The following is a 13,856-nucleotide window of genomic DNA, read 5'->3' on the forward strand; positions in this document are numbered from 1 at the left end:
AAAAGGCAGGAAAACTTATTCTGTTTAACTTTTTATTGACCCTTTTTTCTATCATCGATATACGTCTATCAATCGATATATATCGTTATGGAATCATCGTCCAGCCCTATTTCTAACCGTCATTAAAGCAAAAGATATGTTCTTGCTCTATAGGTGTCTGTTTGCCATGAAGCTGAATAAAGTTATATCAAAACATAAGATTTACACCAAAAACAATACCGCTATGTGTTAGAATCATCAATTACCTTCAACCCGAGTTACTTCTTTAGAGCTAATTTTAGATTAGACTAGCTTCTCCTTTTCTTCTCTTTTCCATTGCTAATAAGTGTGTTTAACTCTGTTTGCCACCGTCACACCCGAATTTCACCATTACGGGACAATAAAGGAACTCCTACACCTTAAAACAGTGGGCAACTTTCAGATCACTAATAATGTTCATTTGTATTCAATTAAACAGTAATTTTTTTAATTGTCAGAACAACAAATCAGATGCAACTCAAATCATTACTGAAATAATATTTACAGCACAAAACAACTAAAAGTAAAAAGTAAACTTCATTTGGTAAATGAGGCATGTTCGACTACACAAACATCCTTAATTACATAAACATCAAATTTTATTATTTATTTTGCAATATTCAATTATGATACGAATGCTGAAAGATGACAACAAAGATTCTGATTAACCCTTAATTATTTATATTCTTTTACACAAATGTTCCTGCTGCTTGACATGAGCACCTCAGCAACTGAAAACATTGATAAGCAGGGCAGGAAAGTTACTGCAGCCAAGCAGTCTCTTTTTTGGACACCCTCAAATTGATATCAGATATATTTTGTGCTTTTTTTTTTTGGCTCTAAACCTTCACCCTTTGACCTGCTCATAAATTTGAAGCAGTTTTATGGAATCCTAAAAGATATAATTTCAAGTTCAAACAAACAAAATCTGCAAGCTTCTTAATCCCCTGTGTAATAATTTTTGTCCTCTTGCATTTCTTTTGACAAAACAGTAAAAAAAAGAAAGAAAAAACAACCAAATCAATTAGTAAGATGATTTAATATAAATGGAAAGAGATGCTTTATAAAAATGATGAATTTTACTGATTTATTTATTTAACTTTTAGTTTTCTAGCTTCTATTCCCCCCAAGACATTGAGGCCTTGAGGTTTTCAGTTAGGTCCACACAACCCAAGCAGGATTTTCTGATAATGTCCTCTGGTGTCATTCTGTAAACAAAACAGGGGGGGGGGAAAAAACATTATTACTATTGTTTAAAAAGATGGTTATAGATTGAGTCAAACCATTTGTGAAAATTAATTTTACCAAAATGTCCTCATGTATGGTATTCTCAAACATCGCCCTGTATTGCTCAATGATCTTCTGCAGATCGACCTCAGAGCGGCTCACCAGGATCCTGAGCAGAGTGTCCTCACATGTGCCGTGGCCCTGTGACAACAGAACGCAAAATGGACCAAAGATGCCAAGAACCGTAATTTCCAAAAGTAAAAAGTCTTATTTGGAAGTTTTGATTCCTTCTTCCCCAAACATTGCACCAATATTAGTTCAGTCAGCCACAGATGAATAAGTTATTACAGCAATAATGCACGCATGACTATTCTAACAAAAACTGCACGTCACATAAAAGGCAATGGAGCCCCATTCTGCATGTATGGCTGTTAAGATTGATCATTTATAGGTTCCTTTTATTGTTGATGTGTTTTTTTTTTATCTGAAACTTAGTACCAGACAACAACCTTAGTAAAAACAGAAAGCAGTTCTCCCAAGCGACTCTAACCATCCTGGACCGACGTGAGAATAGGAATAAGCTTCCAGACAGCCGAGTTGAATTTCCCCAGCCACTCCCCAAGTCTGATGACCGCCAAACCTCCAGAAGCTACACATCGCTTAAACAGAACCCGTAACAACATGAAGGTGGCTAGTAGAGCTCTACAAGCAACACATTAGCTAAAGAAATGGAAGAACAGGTCAGAAACAAAGTCACAAAGACACCAACCAGCCTGGAAATGGATCACACAGCCTACAAGGATCAGCTGCATTAGTCGCTAATAACAGAAGACTCAGTAAAATAATAAATATATTCATTACAAACATCAGTTCATAAATCTCAGTTTCACAAAAAGACATTAAATTGTAAATTCTGTAAATCTCTTTACATCTGGTGTAAAATGAACTGCATTTCAGTAAAATCTCATATTCATACAAACATGGTGGTGGTAGTGTGATGGTCTGGGGCTTTTTACCGAGCTGCTCCGCTTGTCCTCAGTGATGGAACCATGAATTCTGCTCTCTAGCAGAAAAGCTGCCGACAACGACCCAAAGTACTCCAGCAACTACACCTCTGAATGACTCATCAGTGGTAAATGAAGATTTCGGAGTGGCCTAGTCAAAGTCCAGACCTAAATCCAATTGAGACGCTGTGTATTTTGGCCAGGCTGTCCTTGTCCAGCCTTAAAATGTATTTAATCTGAGACAGGCACCAGACTGGGGTGCAGTAACTACTTTCTCCCAGCACTATTTATAGGCATTTATTCTGTTTGTGGTAAATAAAACCCAATCAAGTCAATATAATAGATCTTTTAAGGGTCTGTGTTGCAGTTTCTCTAGTTGCTTGCGTCATATTGAAAAGCTGAGACCACCAACCAGAAGACTGATGGCTAAACAAAGAGTACCCAACTAAACTAAACTTATATTAACAATAAAACAAGGTGTTAGACAAACAGTGCATTTGCTAATCAAGAATGATCCTTTCAACCATGTTATTAGCGACAGCCTGAAGGTGCATTCGTACCCACCTTCATGGCATGGTGGAGCTTCTCAGCGAAGAAAGCTGGTGTGTTCCAGGCATATTTCACTGGACATGAAAGAAAAGATAAAAACACCATCACAGACTAAAAATAACAGAGTCCAGATGCTGCTGTGTCTCACAGCTGTGGAGCCTCAGGTTCGGGTCGATGCGGTCCACCCAGAGCGTTTTAGGCTCCCTGATCCAAAAGGCAACATGTCCGTGAAAGATGAGATATAATCATTCATGCAGGCTCCAAACACTATGGAACTAAAACGGAATAAAAGCTAAATGTATTTCCATAATCTACTGACGGTGTAAATCAGAAAATGAAATATGACATACCTCCAGCCTCTGACTTGTTCATTCACACAATCTTTTGAGTCTGAAAGGTGAAGTCCTCAAATTCCCATCTGCATTTTCTATTTTTGCTTTAGTATGTTTTATTTATTTATGTGTAAGACAGGAAATCTTTTATTTCTGACATCATTGGGAAAAATATTTGGTGTCAGATTCAGACGTACACATTTAAATTACTTGATTTTTACAGAGCTGGCACATCTACCACCAGAAGGAACACAGGTGTTGCTCAGTACAGTAGATCATCAAAAAGTCAACTTTTTTTTCAACAAATTCAGTTACTGAAACTCACGTAGGTTTTTCACAAGGAGAAACAAGGAGCCTGACAGAGAATGGAGGCAACAGATTGAACAAGGTAAGGGAGGAAAGCAAAGCAATGAATAATGAAAACCAGACAGCCTATTTACAGAGGGAAGAGTGGAGAAAGACATGGCTAAACCGATGGGAGGTGGAAGCTGAGGAACAGCTGAGATCAGTGAAGGCAGAGAGAACTGAGGAGAGTAATGAACAGAGAGACTTCACTCAGAAGAAACCAAACAGATAAAACATACAACTGGAGAACCATACTAGCTGAGAAGAAGAGAAACCACGGATCATGACATTGATGCATCACTGTGTGTAAGGTAGCTATGATATTCACCTTTAAATTAAATTACTGAAATGACAAGATGTTGTAAAATTTACGATGCGCCTGTGTAAAGGTTTACGCTTGACGCGTGGACGTTCCACACGGAACATGAAGTGCACATTTATACTCCGAGCAGCTTTTCCTCTGAAGTGGCACTATTCTCCTAGACTCTAGAGGGCGGCGTTGTGCTCCTATGCTAAGCGTACTACAAGCACAGTTGATTCCAACATTTTAAAGCCTCTTCCTTTCTTCCAAGAGAGACAGTGATTTCTGTCCAGGAATTGTTAATTTGTTGATCATAGTGATCTTTATGGGCCAAATCATGAACATTTTTGATATTTGCAAGCCTCCACCAGAAGGATCACCATGTTTTTCCGCACTGGACTATTTGCTTATTTAGGAATTTTTACTAGGTGTGCGGAGCAGAAATGTTTGGCCAGGCGAAGAGGGGTGGTAGTCAGAATTACGTAATTTGGCTGCGTGGACGTGGCAGATGTGACAAGCATAAAACAACGAGCTACAATCTCAGTTTTTGTAATTAACCTGCTTCTTATCGTTTCAAAATGTCTCATACATAGATGTAAGTTCTCTAATCACATGCCAAACTTCATGTTGGACAAGGATGGACAAATGGGAATCATCTCTTTAAAAAAATAATTAATTCCTATAAAATGTATGTATCTTACTTAAATGTTATTAACCCATGGCATTTTTGAGTTATGGTGTTATCCCTGTTGTGTTTTCTTATTATTATTATCTTTATTATTGTTTTGGTGGGGCTCTATGTTTTATGTTCCAGCTTGAAGTGTGCTGTATACTGTAACACTTAATCTCAATAAACATTGAAAAAGCATAAACCAGCATTAGGTTGGGGTTTTAAGGTGGTGATCAGGCAGTGACTGAACCTTCCGGTCGAAACAGCGCGAGAAGATCAGGGGACACAGATGGCGAGAAGCTGACCAATGAATAAATTTATTTTAAAAAAAATTAAGGGTTTGTCAGAAAACATTAAAACCTCCATTTACCAATGTCAATGAGGCAGTCTTCAATGTCTCCCTTCAGCTCCATCTGCAGGGCTTTGGGTAAGGTGAGGTCACTGATGGCGGCGTAATGCTGGAACGCTGGCAGGGAAGAAGACGAAAGTTAAAGAAACGCTTTTAATTCATGCACATTGTTTTTGCATGACCACGTTCAGCATGTGTGATACTCTTCTTAAACGCATTCCTGTTGTCAAGCAGTAGCTTTGCAGAGAACATTGTCTCCATGAGGAAAAACGGATAAAAACTTGTTGGAACTTAGCTCATATTTAGTTTTTTTCCCCCTTGCAAGCTTGAGGATAAAATGCGTCATAATAAACGTTGAGTTGGATTGTGAGCGACCAACATAATTGAAACGCCATCATGTCTAGAAGTACTTCAGTATAACTCATTTAAGTCAGTCAGAGGCACTTTGAGGAGTACTTAAAAAGAGAGATTTGTCTCAGAGAGCTTCCTGCAATGTCTGGTTGAGATCCAGTCACTTGCGGGAGCGTGGCTCCACTCATTTGTCCAGGTGTGGCGTCACCCTGAATAGAAACCCAACGAAGCGCACATTCACGCATTCCTGCAACTCACTTTTAGAGAGCTGCGGGCCGCTCCGTGTGGTCAGGATGTTGATGAAGGTGGACACGTCTGTACCGGCGTTTTGTTCACCTGCTTCAAACAGAACCTGGGCAAGAAAGAAAAAAGATACGTTTAGTTGCCAGTTTAAGGCAACAATGGCAGCAATTTATCTTCAGTGGTGCACACGTGGTTCATTTCAGAGGTTTTCACACTGCTTGAACCATTTTTAATCTTGTAAGGCAGTGGCTGGTATTTTTTACCCTACTTCTACCAGAGTTGCAATTCATGTTTAGACAGCAAAGGTGAGCCATGCATACGAAATGTCACGAAGACCAACATAAAGTTCAGTTTTTTTTTTTTTGGTTTTTTTTTGGTGGGGTGGGGGGGAAGCAACTTTAATGACTCTGAATTGGTTTTCATAACTTTTACCTTGGCGTCTTTCTTGGCCAGCTCCATGTCGACCTCCGTGCTCTCGTCTCGCTTCGTGTTCAGCATGGCCAGCAGCGCCTTGGTGAAGTCGCCGCTGGTCTCGCCTTTAATCACCTCCTCCAGATCCTTTTTGTACTCTGAGGGAGAAATTGACTTCAAATGGTTAAACATTTTAACTTTAAACAGAAGTTTTGTTTTTGCTACTTCAAAAATGTCAGCTGCAGACCCGAGGGTATATGAAATTACAAGGAACTCTGATCTAAAACGCTGCCCTGATTTAAAGAAAGTCTTAAAAATCTATTTTCACAATTAGCATTCCCGCTGTTAATACTTTGGCAGCCGGACAATGACGGGAGATCGATACATCCTCTGCAAGAACCGTAATTTGTTCCGTCTCCCAGGGATGCAAGGAAAAAGTGACCTTCAGCTCTTTGTGGCCTGCTTCTGGAGTTTTTGCAGCCTGTTATGGATGCAAAACTTTATTCTGATGTAGTGTCATCTCATTTCGAACCAGATTATAATACTAAGTTAAATACTTGATACCCATGGCTTAAATTTTTGAAAGCGCAGTGTTCTTTCTGGTTAAGAGCAAAAACAAAAAAGGACCAGAATACAGTAAAATAAATCACGATTCAAAATGGACATTGAGCTGGCGCTTACAAAACACATTTTTTACAATATAAACAAGGATCTCGTCCATGGAAACGTATTCAGCAGCAGCTCTGTACAATTTCTGACTTTCTGAACGTTGGACCAGTTAAAGTTTAGCAGCATTTTGCTGTTGTCGGACATGCGTGCTGCTAATAATTTAGCTAGCAAACAATGGCGGCGTGTCAAGAGAACCTTTTTGCCCCTCACTTTACGTGTTGACAGTATAAACTTGGGTTTCCGTCCAGCCTGGTCTACCTGTTTGTAAAATCTGTAAATAGGGATTAAGTTTAGTTAAGCAGACATTTTCTTTGATATGTGCCTTGCTTGGATGGCATTCTTGCCCGTCTTTCCCATTTTGATGAGTGGCCAAATATCTCCTAAAGTTACACATTAGTAATTCAACGTTTCCAAAAAGTTGAATTTTAAAACTCATTTACTTTATAGGAAATGCTTTTGTACAAATAACTGGTGATTTGGCTGTCAGTGAAATTAAAGGTTTGTAAATGTATGTGTAATATAATACTGAAGCACTGGAAGATAATTTATTTTTTCAGTCTCTTTGTACATATTTACCAAGGTCACATTAGTGTGCAGGACACCGTATCAACAAATAAACTGGAGATGCTCTAAAAACCTTGTTTGAAGGCCTTCTTGATCTCTTGAAGTTCTCCGTATGATCTGGTCGCCAGAATCTCTACGAGGACGTCCTCGTCTGTGCCCAGAAACTGTTGCAACGCACAGGAAGAGGTTCGTTTACAGCAGTAAGACATTGTGTCAGCGATGATTTTTCAACAAAATTATGAACCATAGTCGAAAGTTTTATGTCACTGGAAAGCAAGATGTTCAATGTACAGATTTTAAGAATAAATTAAGCTTTTTTTTGCTACATCATATCAAATAGTAACTTAAATTATTCAGCTCGCTGCAAAAAGGAACTAAAAGCAAGTAACATTTTCTTGAAATGTGTGCATTTTTCCTTGATTTAAGCAGGTGTATAAGACGATTTGCCAATGGAATAAGATTTTTGCTCTTAAAATTTCAAGTGCAGTATATCTAATTATCTGGTTTGGGGGGTAAAAATACTCATGCCATTGGCAAATAGACTTATGTAGCTGCTCAAATCAAGGAAAAATACCCATAATTACAGGAAAATTTTACTTACTTTTAGTTCCCTTTTTGCAGTGTTTATACGAAGAAAAAAGAAAGATCTACAATAATGAACGTTGGCTACAGCAGCAGTTAAATACAGTATTTCCTTAAAATGGGATGTTGAGAGAAACGAATTATATATATATACACATATACACACACACACACTGTAAATCTATCTTACCTTTGTGGCCTTCCTGAGCAGGTAGGCATCAAATTCAGCTGGAGGCATAAGCAGAGCCAGAGTCACATCCTCCAAATGTGACTTGAGGGCTGATTTCAGCTCTTTGACCAGATTCTGCAAGAACAACATAAAAACACATGAAAAACTACTCAATTTGCTATAATCTTGACTTATTTTTAAGAGTTTCTTTCTTTTTTTTTATAAAACTATTTTGGGATATATTTGTTACATTTTTAAAAAAGACCATCATCTAAAATAGTGCCCTCTAGTGTTGACGTTTAAGATTGCAATTAACTGTACCCTATCCTTTTGCTTCAAAACATTTAAAAGAAATAGCTTCAGAGACTGAAGCAGGAAAAAAGCTTGAAGTTTAATACTAAACTAAATAAATAAGTGTTAAACTTATGTCCAACTCAATATTAAAAGTACTGCTCAACCAACTAGCATATTATTGAAAACGTTATTTATTTCACAAACCCAATTTAAAGAGGTAGACTCATATTATGGAAATTCATTAGACATAGATATATTTTAGGGATTATTCTGATTACAGCTAAAGAAAATCCATCATTTGGTTTGCTTGATATCAGACTTGTTATACAAGACAAAAAAGAAAAATGGGTTTTGCTTACAGAAATCTAACCTTATGGTCCACACAATCATGGCCACCCTCGTAAAGGAGGATCAGCCACAAAATGTCATTGCTATAGCGCTGTATCACAGTATTTCAATGGAAAGTTTAGTGGAAGGAAAAAGTGAATAAAAAAGCTGAAGAAGCAGCAGGGATAGCTTAACTAGACATTATTGTGAAGGAAAACCAAAAACGTTTTGTGGAGATTCACAAGAAAGAACTCAGAGGCATCTTACCTGCTCTAAGGAGGAAAACAATATGAATACATTTCCATATTACAGGTTTTTCCAAATGAACTACTACAATAATCTTTATGACAAGTGACAAAAATGCACCTGTATTTGTGACATTATTAAAGGACCCATTAGTAGAATTAATTTAACCCCCCACATCTTTTAAAACGTTTAAATTATGCTACAAAGTTGCCCGTGTGGAAGAAGCGAAAATGAAAACGCAAAGTTGAGTGTAAAGTCAGAACCCTGAAATCGACATTAAGTGGAAACTAGAACATATTTGACTGAATTCCAATGACCTGAAGAAAAAAAAAGTTGTTGCAATGTAGAAATATTACTTTCATTCAGTCAGTTGCAGATTTTAACTTTGCGCATTTTTTTCCTCTGTCGATGAGAGCAACAAGATACTCACTTTTCCTGAGGAGGCTTCATAAACCGCTTTAATCTTCTGCCTCTGCTCGTTGCTCCTCTTCACCAGAATGGCGATGATCACATCCTCATCCACACCTAAAAAAAAAAAAAGAGACAACTATTGCTAAACCAACTCATCTTTTTACATGTTAAAATACGGAGACTAAAGTCCCAATAAAAACTTTAAATAAACATTTATGGGTGTGGGTATTTGTTTGTCAAAATCGCCCTTTTTGAACAATAAAAAAACTGCTAAATTTAAACAAGAACATTTCTGCTTCCACACCTTTACTTTCAATAGCACTCTGAAGGACTGAAGCATCACTGCTGGCATTGAAATTTGGATATGGAATGATGGTTCCGTAGTACTTTGGTTTGGGTTTCCCCTTCTCCTTAAAAACAAAAAAACAAACAAAAAAAACCCACCAGAAATAGATGATTAAAAAAACAAATAAACACTTAAGTATAATAGGATTCATGGAAATGATAGTGGAGTTTGATCTACAGAGAGCTGTCCAAAGATTACAGGTGCATCTCAAACTACAGCATAACTGAAAACTTATTTAAATAATTCAATAAAAAAAAAAAATGGTACCTTCTGTTGTTTAGAATAATTGCACACAGATGGATATATCAAAGCCAGCTTAAAACATAACACCTCATGCAAACCCAAAATATATTTTCTCAGAAAAATATAATCCTCTCAAAGCCATGGTAATCCCAGTTTTTCCTTCCACCAAACTTTTCATTAACTTACTTAAACACAGCACACTGAACAACTTGTTTTTTTCTTAGCACCTGCATTCTGTAGCGTAAAATATTTAATATAGTACACATTTGGAATGATCTTGTGTAATATTTTTTATTTTCTAAGAAACAAATTGTGGGTTTTCATGAGCTGAGCCTTAATGATCAAAACCAGCAGGAGAAGTATTTAACTAAATCACTTTGGGTAATGTTTATGTTTCACTTTTTAAACTGACCTCATTTACCTAATTGTTGGTATAACTTACACCTGTGAGCTCACCTTGACAGTGTCACCAGAGTCGGGGTCTCTGTGGTGGATGATGCCTTTAAAGAACTTCTTGAAAAGAGACATCTTAACTGGATGTACGAAAACAGTTTCAACGCCGAGCTCTGCGGAAAACAAGCGGATATTCAAGAAACACGGCTGGTTTGTAAACCGTCTGGTCGTCGCATGCAGTCAGAGATTCAAAGGCAAAATTAAAAGAGAGGCGAGTTCAGGAAGTGAAGTGATGAAAACAGGTAATCAGCTCAATGACTAGCCCAAGGTGTGAAACGAGGCTAGCTAAATTGAACAAAAACACCAAAGAAGTGCAGAAAGAAAAGGTATCCTAGAATAAAATCACCTAGAAGTCAAAGCAAGTAAAGAAAACCTTAAATCAGAACAAGTTAAACGTACCTGAGTCAGAAAAGATTGTCTGCAGACGATCAGAGGTACGCTGCACCCAGTTTGGATCACGTCTATCTCCACCCTTTCCAGGTTAGTTTTACCTGAAGGCCGCCAGCCAATCACCAGTCAGCATTTCCCTAGTGTCTCTGACAGGTGTAACCGCTCTCCTGTTCAGTTTAAAACCTTTCCCTCCTATAATCCAAACAATAGTGACTCATTGAAATGGCTCAGAGAGCAGCTAAAGATTACGTGCAGCAGAGAATCCATGAACACACCCAGAGTCGGTTGTATCTCAAACAACTGACACGGCTCAACCAGATGATCCACATTCTTCTCTTCGGTGTTCTGCCGTTGAAGGGGAACTGTCATGTTATAACCCCCTAGAAAAGAAAAAAAAATCTTCCCTACAGGTGAATCTTACCTGAGTAAAAGGAGCTTTGATAATGAACAAATAAAATGGAGCCACAAAGTTACAATGTCAGCAGATTTCAGGAGGTAGATGAATTGTGCAATCAAAATTAAACACGTGGATCTGCTTGTTTCCTTTTGACCGGGGATGAATCATAAATAACAGCAGAGTTATCTGATTCAGAATAATTCAATTAAATTTTATTTATATAGCGCCAATTCATGAAACGCATCATCTCAAGTCACTTTCCAAAGTCAGACTCCATCAGATCCTCCAGGTTGGTGAGAAAGTTTCCTCTCTAAGGAAACCCAGCAGGTTGCATCAAGTCTCTCCAAGCAGCATTCACTCCTCCTGAAAGAGCGTAGAGCCACAGTGGACAGTCGTCTGCATTGTTGATGGCTTTGCAGCAATCCCTCATACTGAGCATGCATGAAGCGACAGTGGAGAGGAAAACTCCCCTTTTAACAGGGAGGAGAACCTCCAGCAGAACCAGAACCAGGCTCAGTGTGAACGCTCATCTGCCTCCACCCACTGGGGCTTAGAGAAGACAGAGCAGAGACACAGAAAGCACAGAAGCTCACATTGACCCAGGAGTACTTTCTATGTTAGATGGTAATGGAGGATGATCTGCCTCCCCTGATGATGTCACAGCTAACAGAACACCAGACCAGGTGTACCTTCTATGAAGAGAAAAAATGACAGAAGAAAAGTTTGAAAGCTGAAATAACAACAAACAATACAAATTGGAGAGCAGTAGGAGAACTCAGCAGAGTGAGAAATAAACCCTGATGTCCTCCAGCAGCCTAAGCCTATAGCAGCATAACTATAGAGGTAGCTCAGGGTAACATGAGCCACTCTAACTAGAAGCTTTGTCAGAAAGGAAAGTTTTAAGATTAGTCTTAATTTATTTTGGCATTTGAGCAATCACCTTATTAAGTATTTTAACGCCCTCTCATATGCAGTAAACATCCATCCGTTGCTATTCATCGTCCTCACATGTCCAAAAGGAAAACCACAGTCATCTAAGTCCCCTGGCAACTTCCCCTTTCTCATCCTGGCCGATCCCAATGACTTGACAAGCTATCTTGTTCTGGGTCAACGTTCTCTTCAGTCTCCCCCTAAGATCCAACCGAACCCAAGAGAAGGCGCCAAAGAGGTATCCGGATCAGATGCCTGAAGGACCTCAATAGAATCCTTTCTGTGTGAAGAAGCTAGGCTCCGTCCTAATACCCTTAATTATAGCTCCTAGCTCTTGTTCCGTAACTTTTTCATGGGGTCAGCAGTAAGATGGGAGGAAAGGAGCTTCGGACTGCTGTGCCGATTTCGGACACCCTTTAACTCCGCCATCATCACGTGACGGAAGCAAACATGGACGACGCAAGTCAAATGCAGGCCTACGGCCTTCTGAAAGCAAACTACGAAGTGCAACAAACATTCCTATTTAACTTCTCCTCTGCATTTATCCTGTCCCTTAGGGAGCACCAGGAGCATTCTGGGGTTCAGGGTCTTGCTCAGGGGACCCAGAGTAGCAGACTGAGCTTTGAACCAGCTACAGCCTCAGAGCCACAAGCGCACTAACCATTAGGCCATCCCTGCCCACGTGGCTCCAAAGTCATGGAGCCATGCCTGATCGGCACATTTTAGCGATCGGATTGAACACAGTTGGCCCATCAAGACGTGTTTTTTTCTGTAGAGAAAACTGTGCAAAACGATTTCATTTAAAGATCCTAAGGACAGCAAGGAATTGTGCAGTTTATCATTTACGCCATCGGTAAAGTGTGCCTCTGAAGGACCCCTTCTCTGCAGCCACTAGTGCCTCGCTTGATTTAATACGACTGCTGCACAGATAAAAAGAACCATAATCAGTTTTATTGGCCATGGCTGCACAATCAAGGAATCAGACTTCAGTTACAGAGCTTACAGAATACAGGCATTAGGTATAAATATTTAAACGGCAGTTGTTGTTTTTTTGTAAGGCTAAAAAAAATAAGGGAGGTTATGACGGTTTCTCATTCAGTTTTACAGCTGTGGCTGACTACTCAGTCTGTGAGGCGTGTCATGATGCTTGGATGTTGTGTTAATTAGTTGATCTCACTCACCTCTGATGAGCATTTTCCATTGATTCCCTGTTGTATATTCAATTCAATTCAATTTTATTTATATAGCGCCAATTCATGAAACATGTCATCTCAAGGCACTTTACAAACTCAAGTTCAATCATATTATACAGATTGGGTCAGATTATACAGATTGGTCAAAAATTTTCCTATATAAGGAAAGCAGTTGATTGCATCAAGTCTCTCCAAGCAGACAAGTATATAAGTTCTGGGTTTTTGTTCTTCCTGTGTTTTTGTTTTCTGTTTTCCTTCTGTGGCGGTTTGGGGTGAAGGACCAATCGGGCAATAAGACGACGGAATGCGCATAGTGGAAATAAAAGCATTTAATGGAGCCAATTCAAGAAACGAACAACATAGCAAGAGGGGTGGGAAAAAAGATGACGCAACACAGGAGGAACAAAATGCTCAACACAGCTGATTGGGATTAACTAGTTAACACAACATCCAATAATCATGACAAGGTCTTCATTTAATGTCCATTAGGGCGACAGCCTGGGTCTCTGTCATGGCTTGTTTTTGAAAATGGTCCTCTGTACAAGTCCTGGATGGATGGAAGACCAGCACTGATGATCTTCTCCGCAGACGTGACTGTTTGTGGATGAACCAAACCAAACAGCGATGGACAAACACAGGACGGCCTTGGAGAAGATGACCGGCTACGATTGCGGAAGGTTGTGCTTGCTGAGGAAGTCCAGTCTCTGCTGGGCCTTCTTCTGAACAGCGTCTTCGTGTGTGAGGACCATTTCAGGTCCAGAAACAGGGTGATGTCTAGGTGCCAGAAGTGATCCACAGCACACAGTGTTGTTGAGAGGAGACGGTGTGGAGGTCTGCTCCGG

General features: G+C 39.2%; 1 protein-coding gene across 1 annotated transcript; it reads right to left on the minus strand.

Moving 5' to 3' along the window:
- Positions 1-1,038: 1,038 nt before the first annotated feature.
- On the minus strand, positions 1,039-10,745 carry LOC105921880 (annexin A1). The gene is made up of 12 exons (XM_012857733.3): positions 10,504-10,745; positions 10,108-10,217; positions 9,367-9,472; positions 9,082-9,176; positions 7,806-7,919; positions 7,107-7,197; positions 5,822-5,958; positions 5,405-5,498; positions 4,817-4,912; positions 2,814-2,872; positions 1,324-1,446; positions 1,039-1,226 (listed from the first exon to the last, which is right to left on the minus strand). Exons 2-12 carry the CDS (start codon positions 10,177-10,179, stop codon positions 1,170-1,172), a joined length of 1,044 nt encoding a protein of 347 aa, XP_012713187.2. The 5' UTR covers positions 10,180-10,217; positions 10,504-10,745; the 3' UTR covers positions 1,039-1,169.
- Between the last annotated feature and the right edge of the window lie 3,111 nt (positions 10,746-13,856).

Source organism: Fundulus heteroclitus, chromosome 8 (genome assembly GCF_011125445.2).
Source record: "Fundulus heteroclitus isolate FHET01 chromosome 8, MU-UCD_Fhet_4.1, whole genome shotgun sequence".
Classification (NCBI taxonomy): domain Eukaryota; kingdom Metazoa; phylum Chordata; class Actinopteri; order Cyprinodontiformes; family Fundulidae; genus Fundulus; species Fundulus heteroclitus.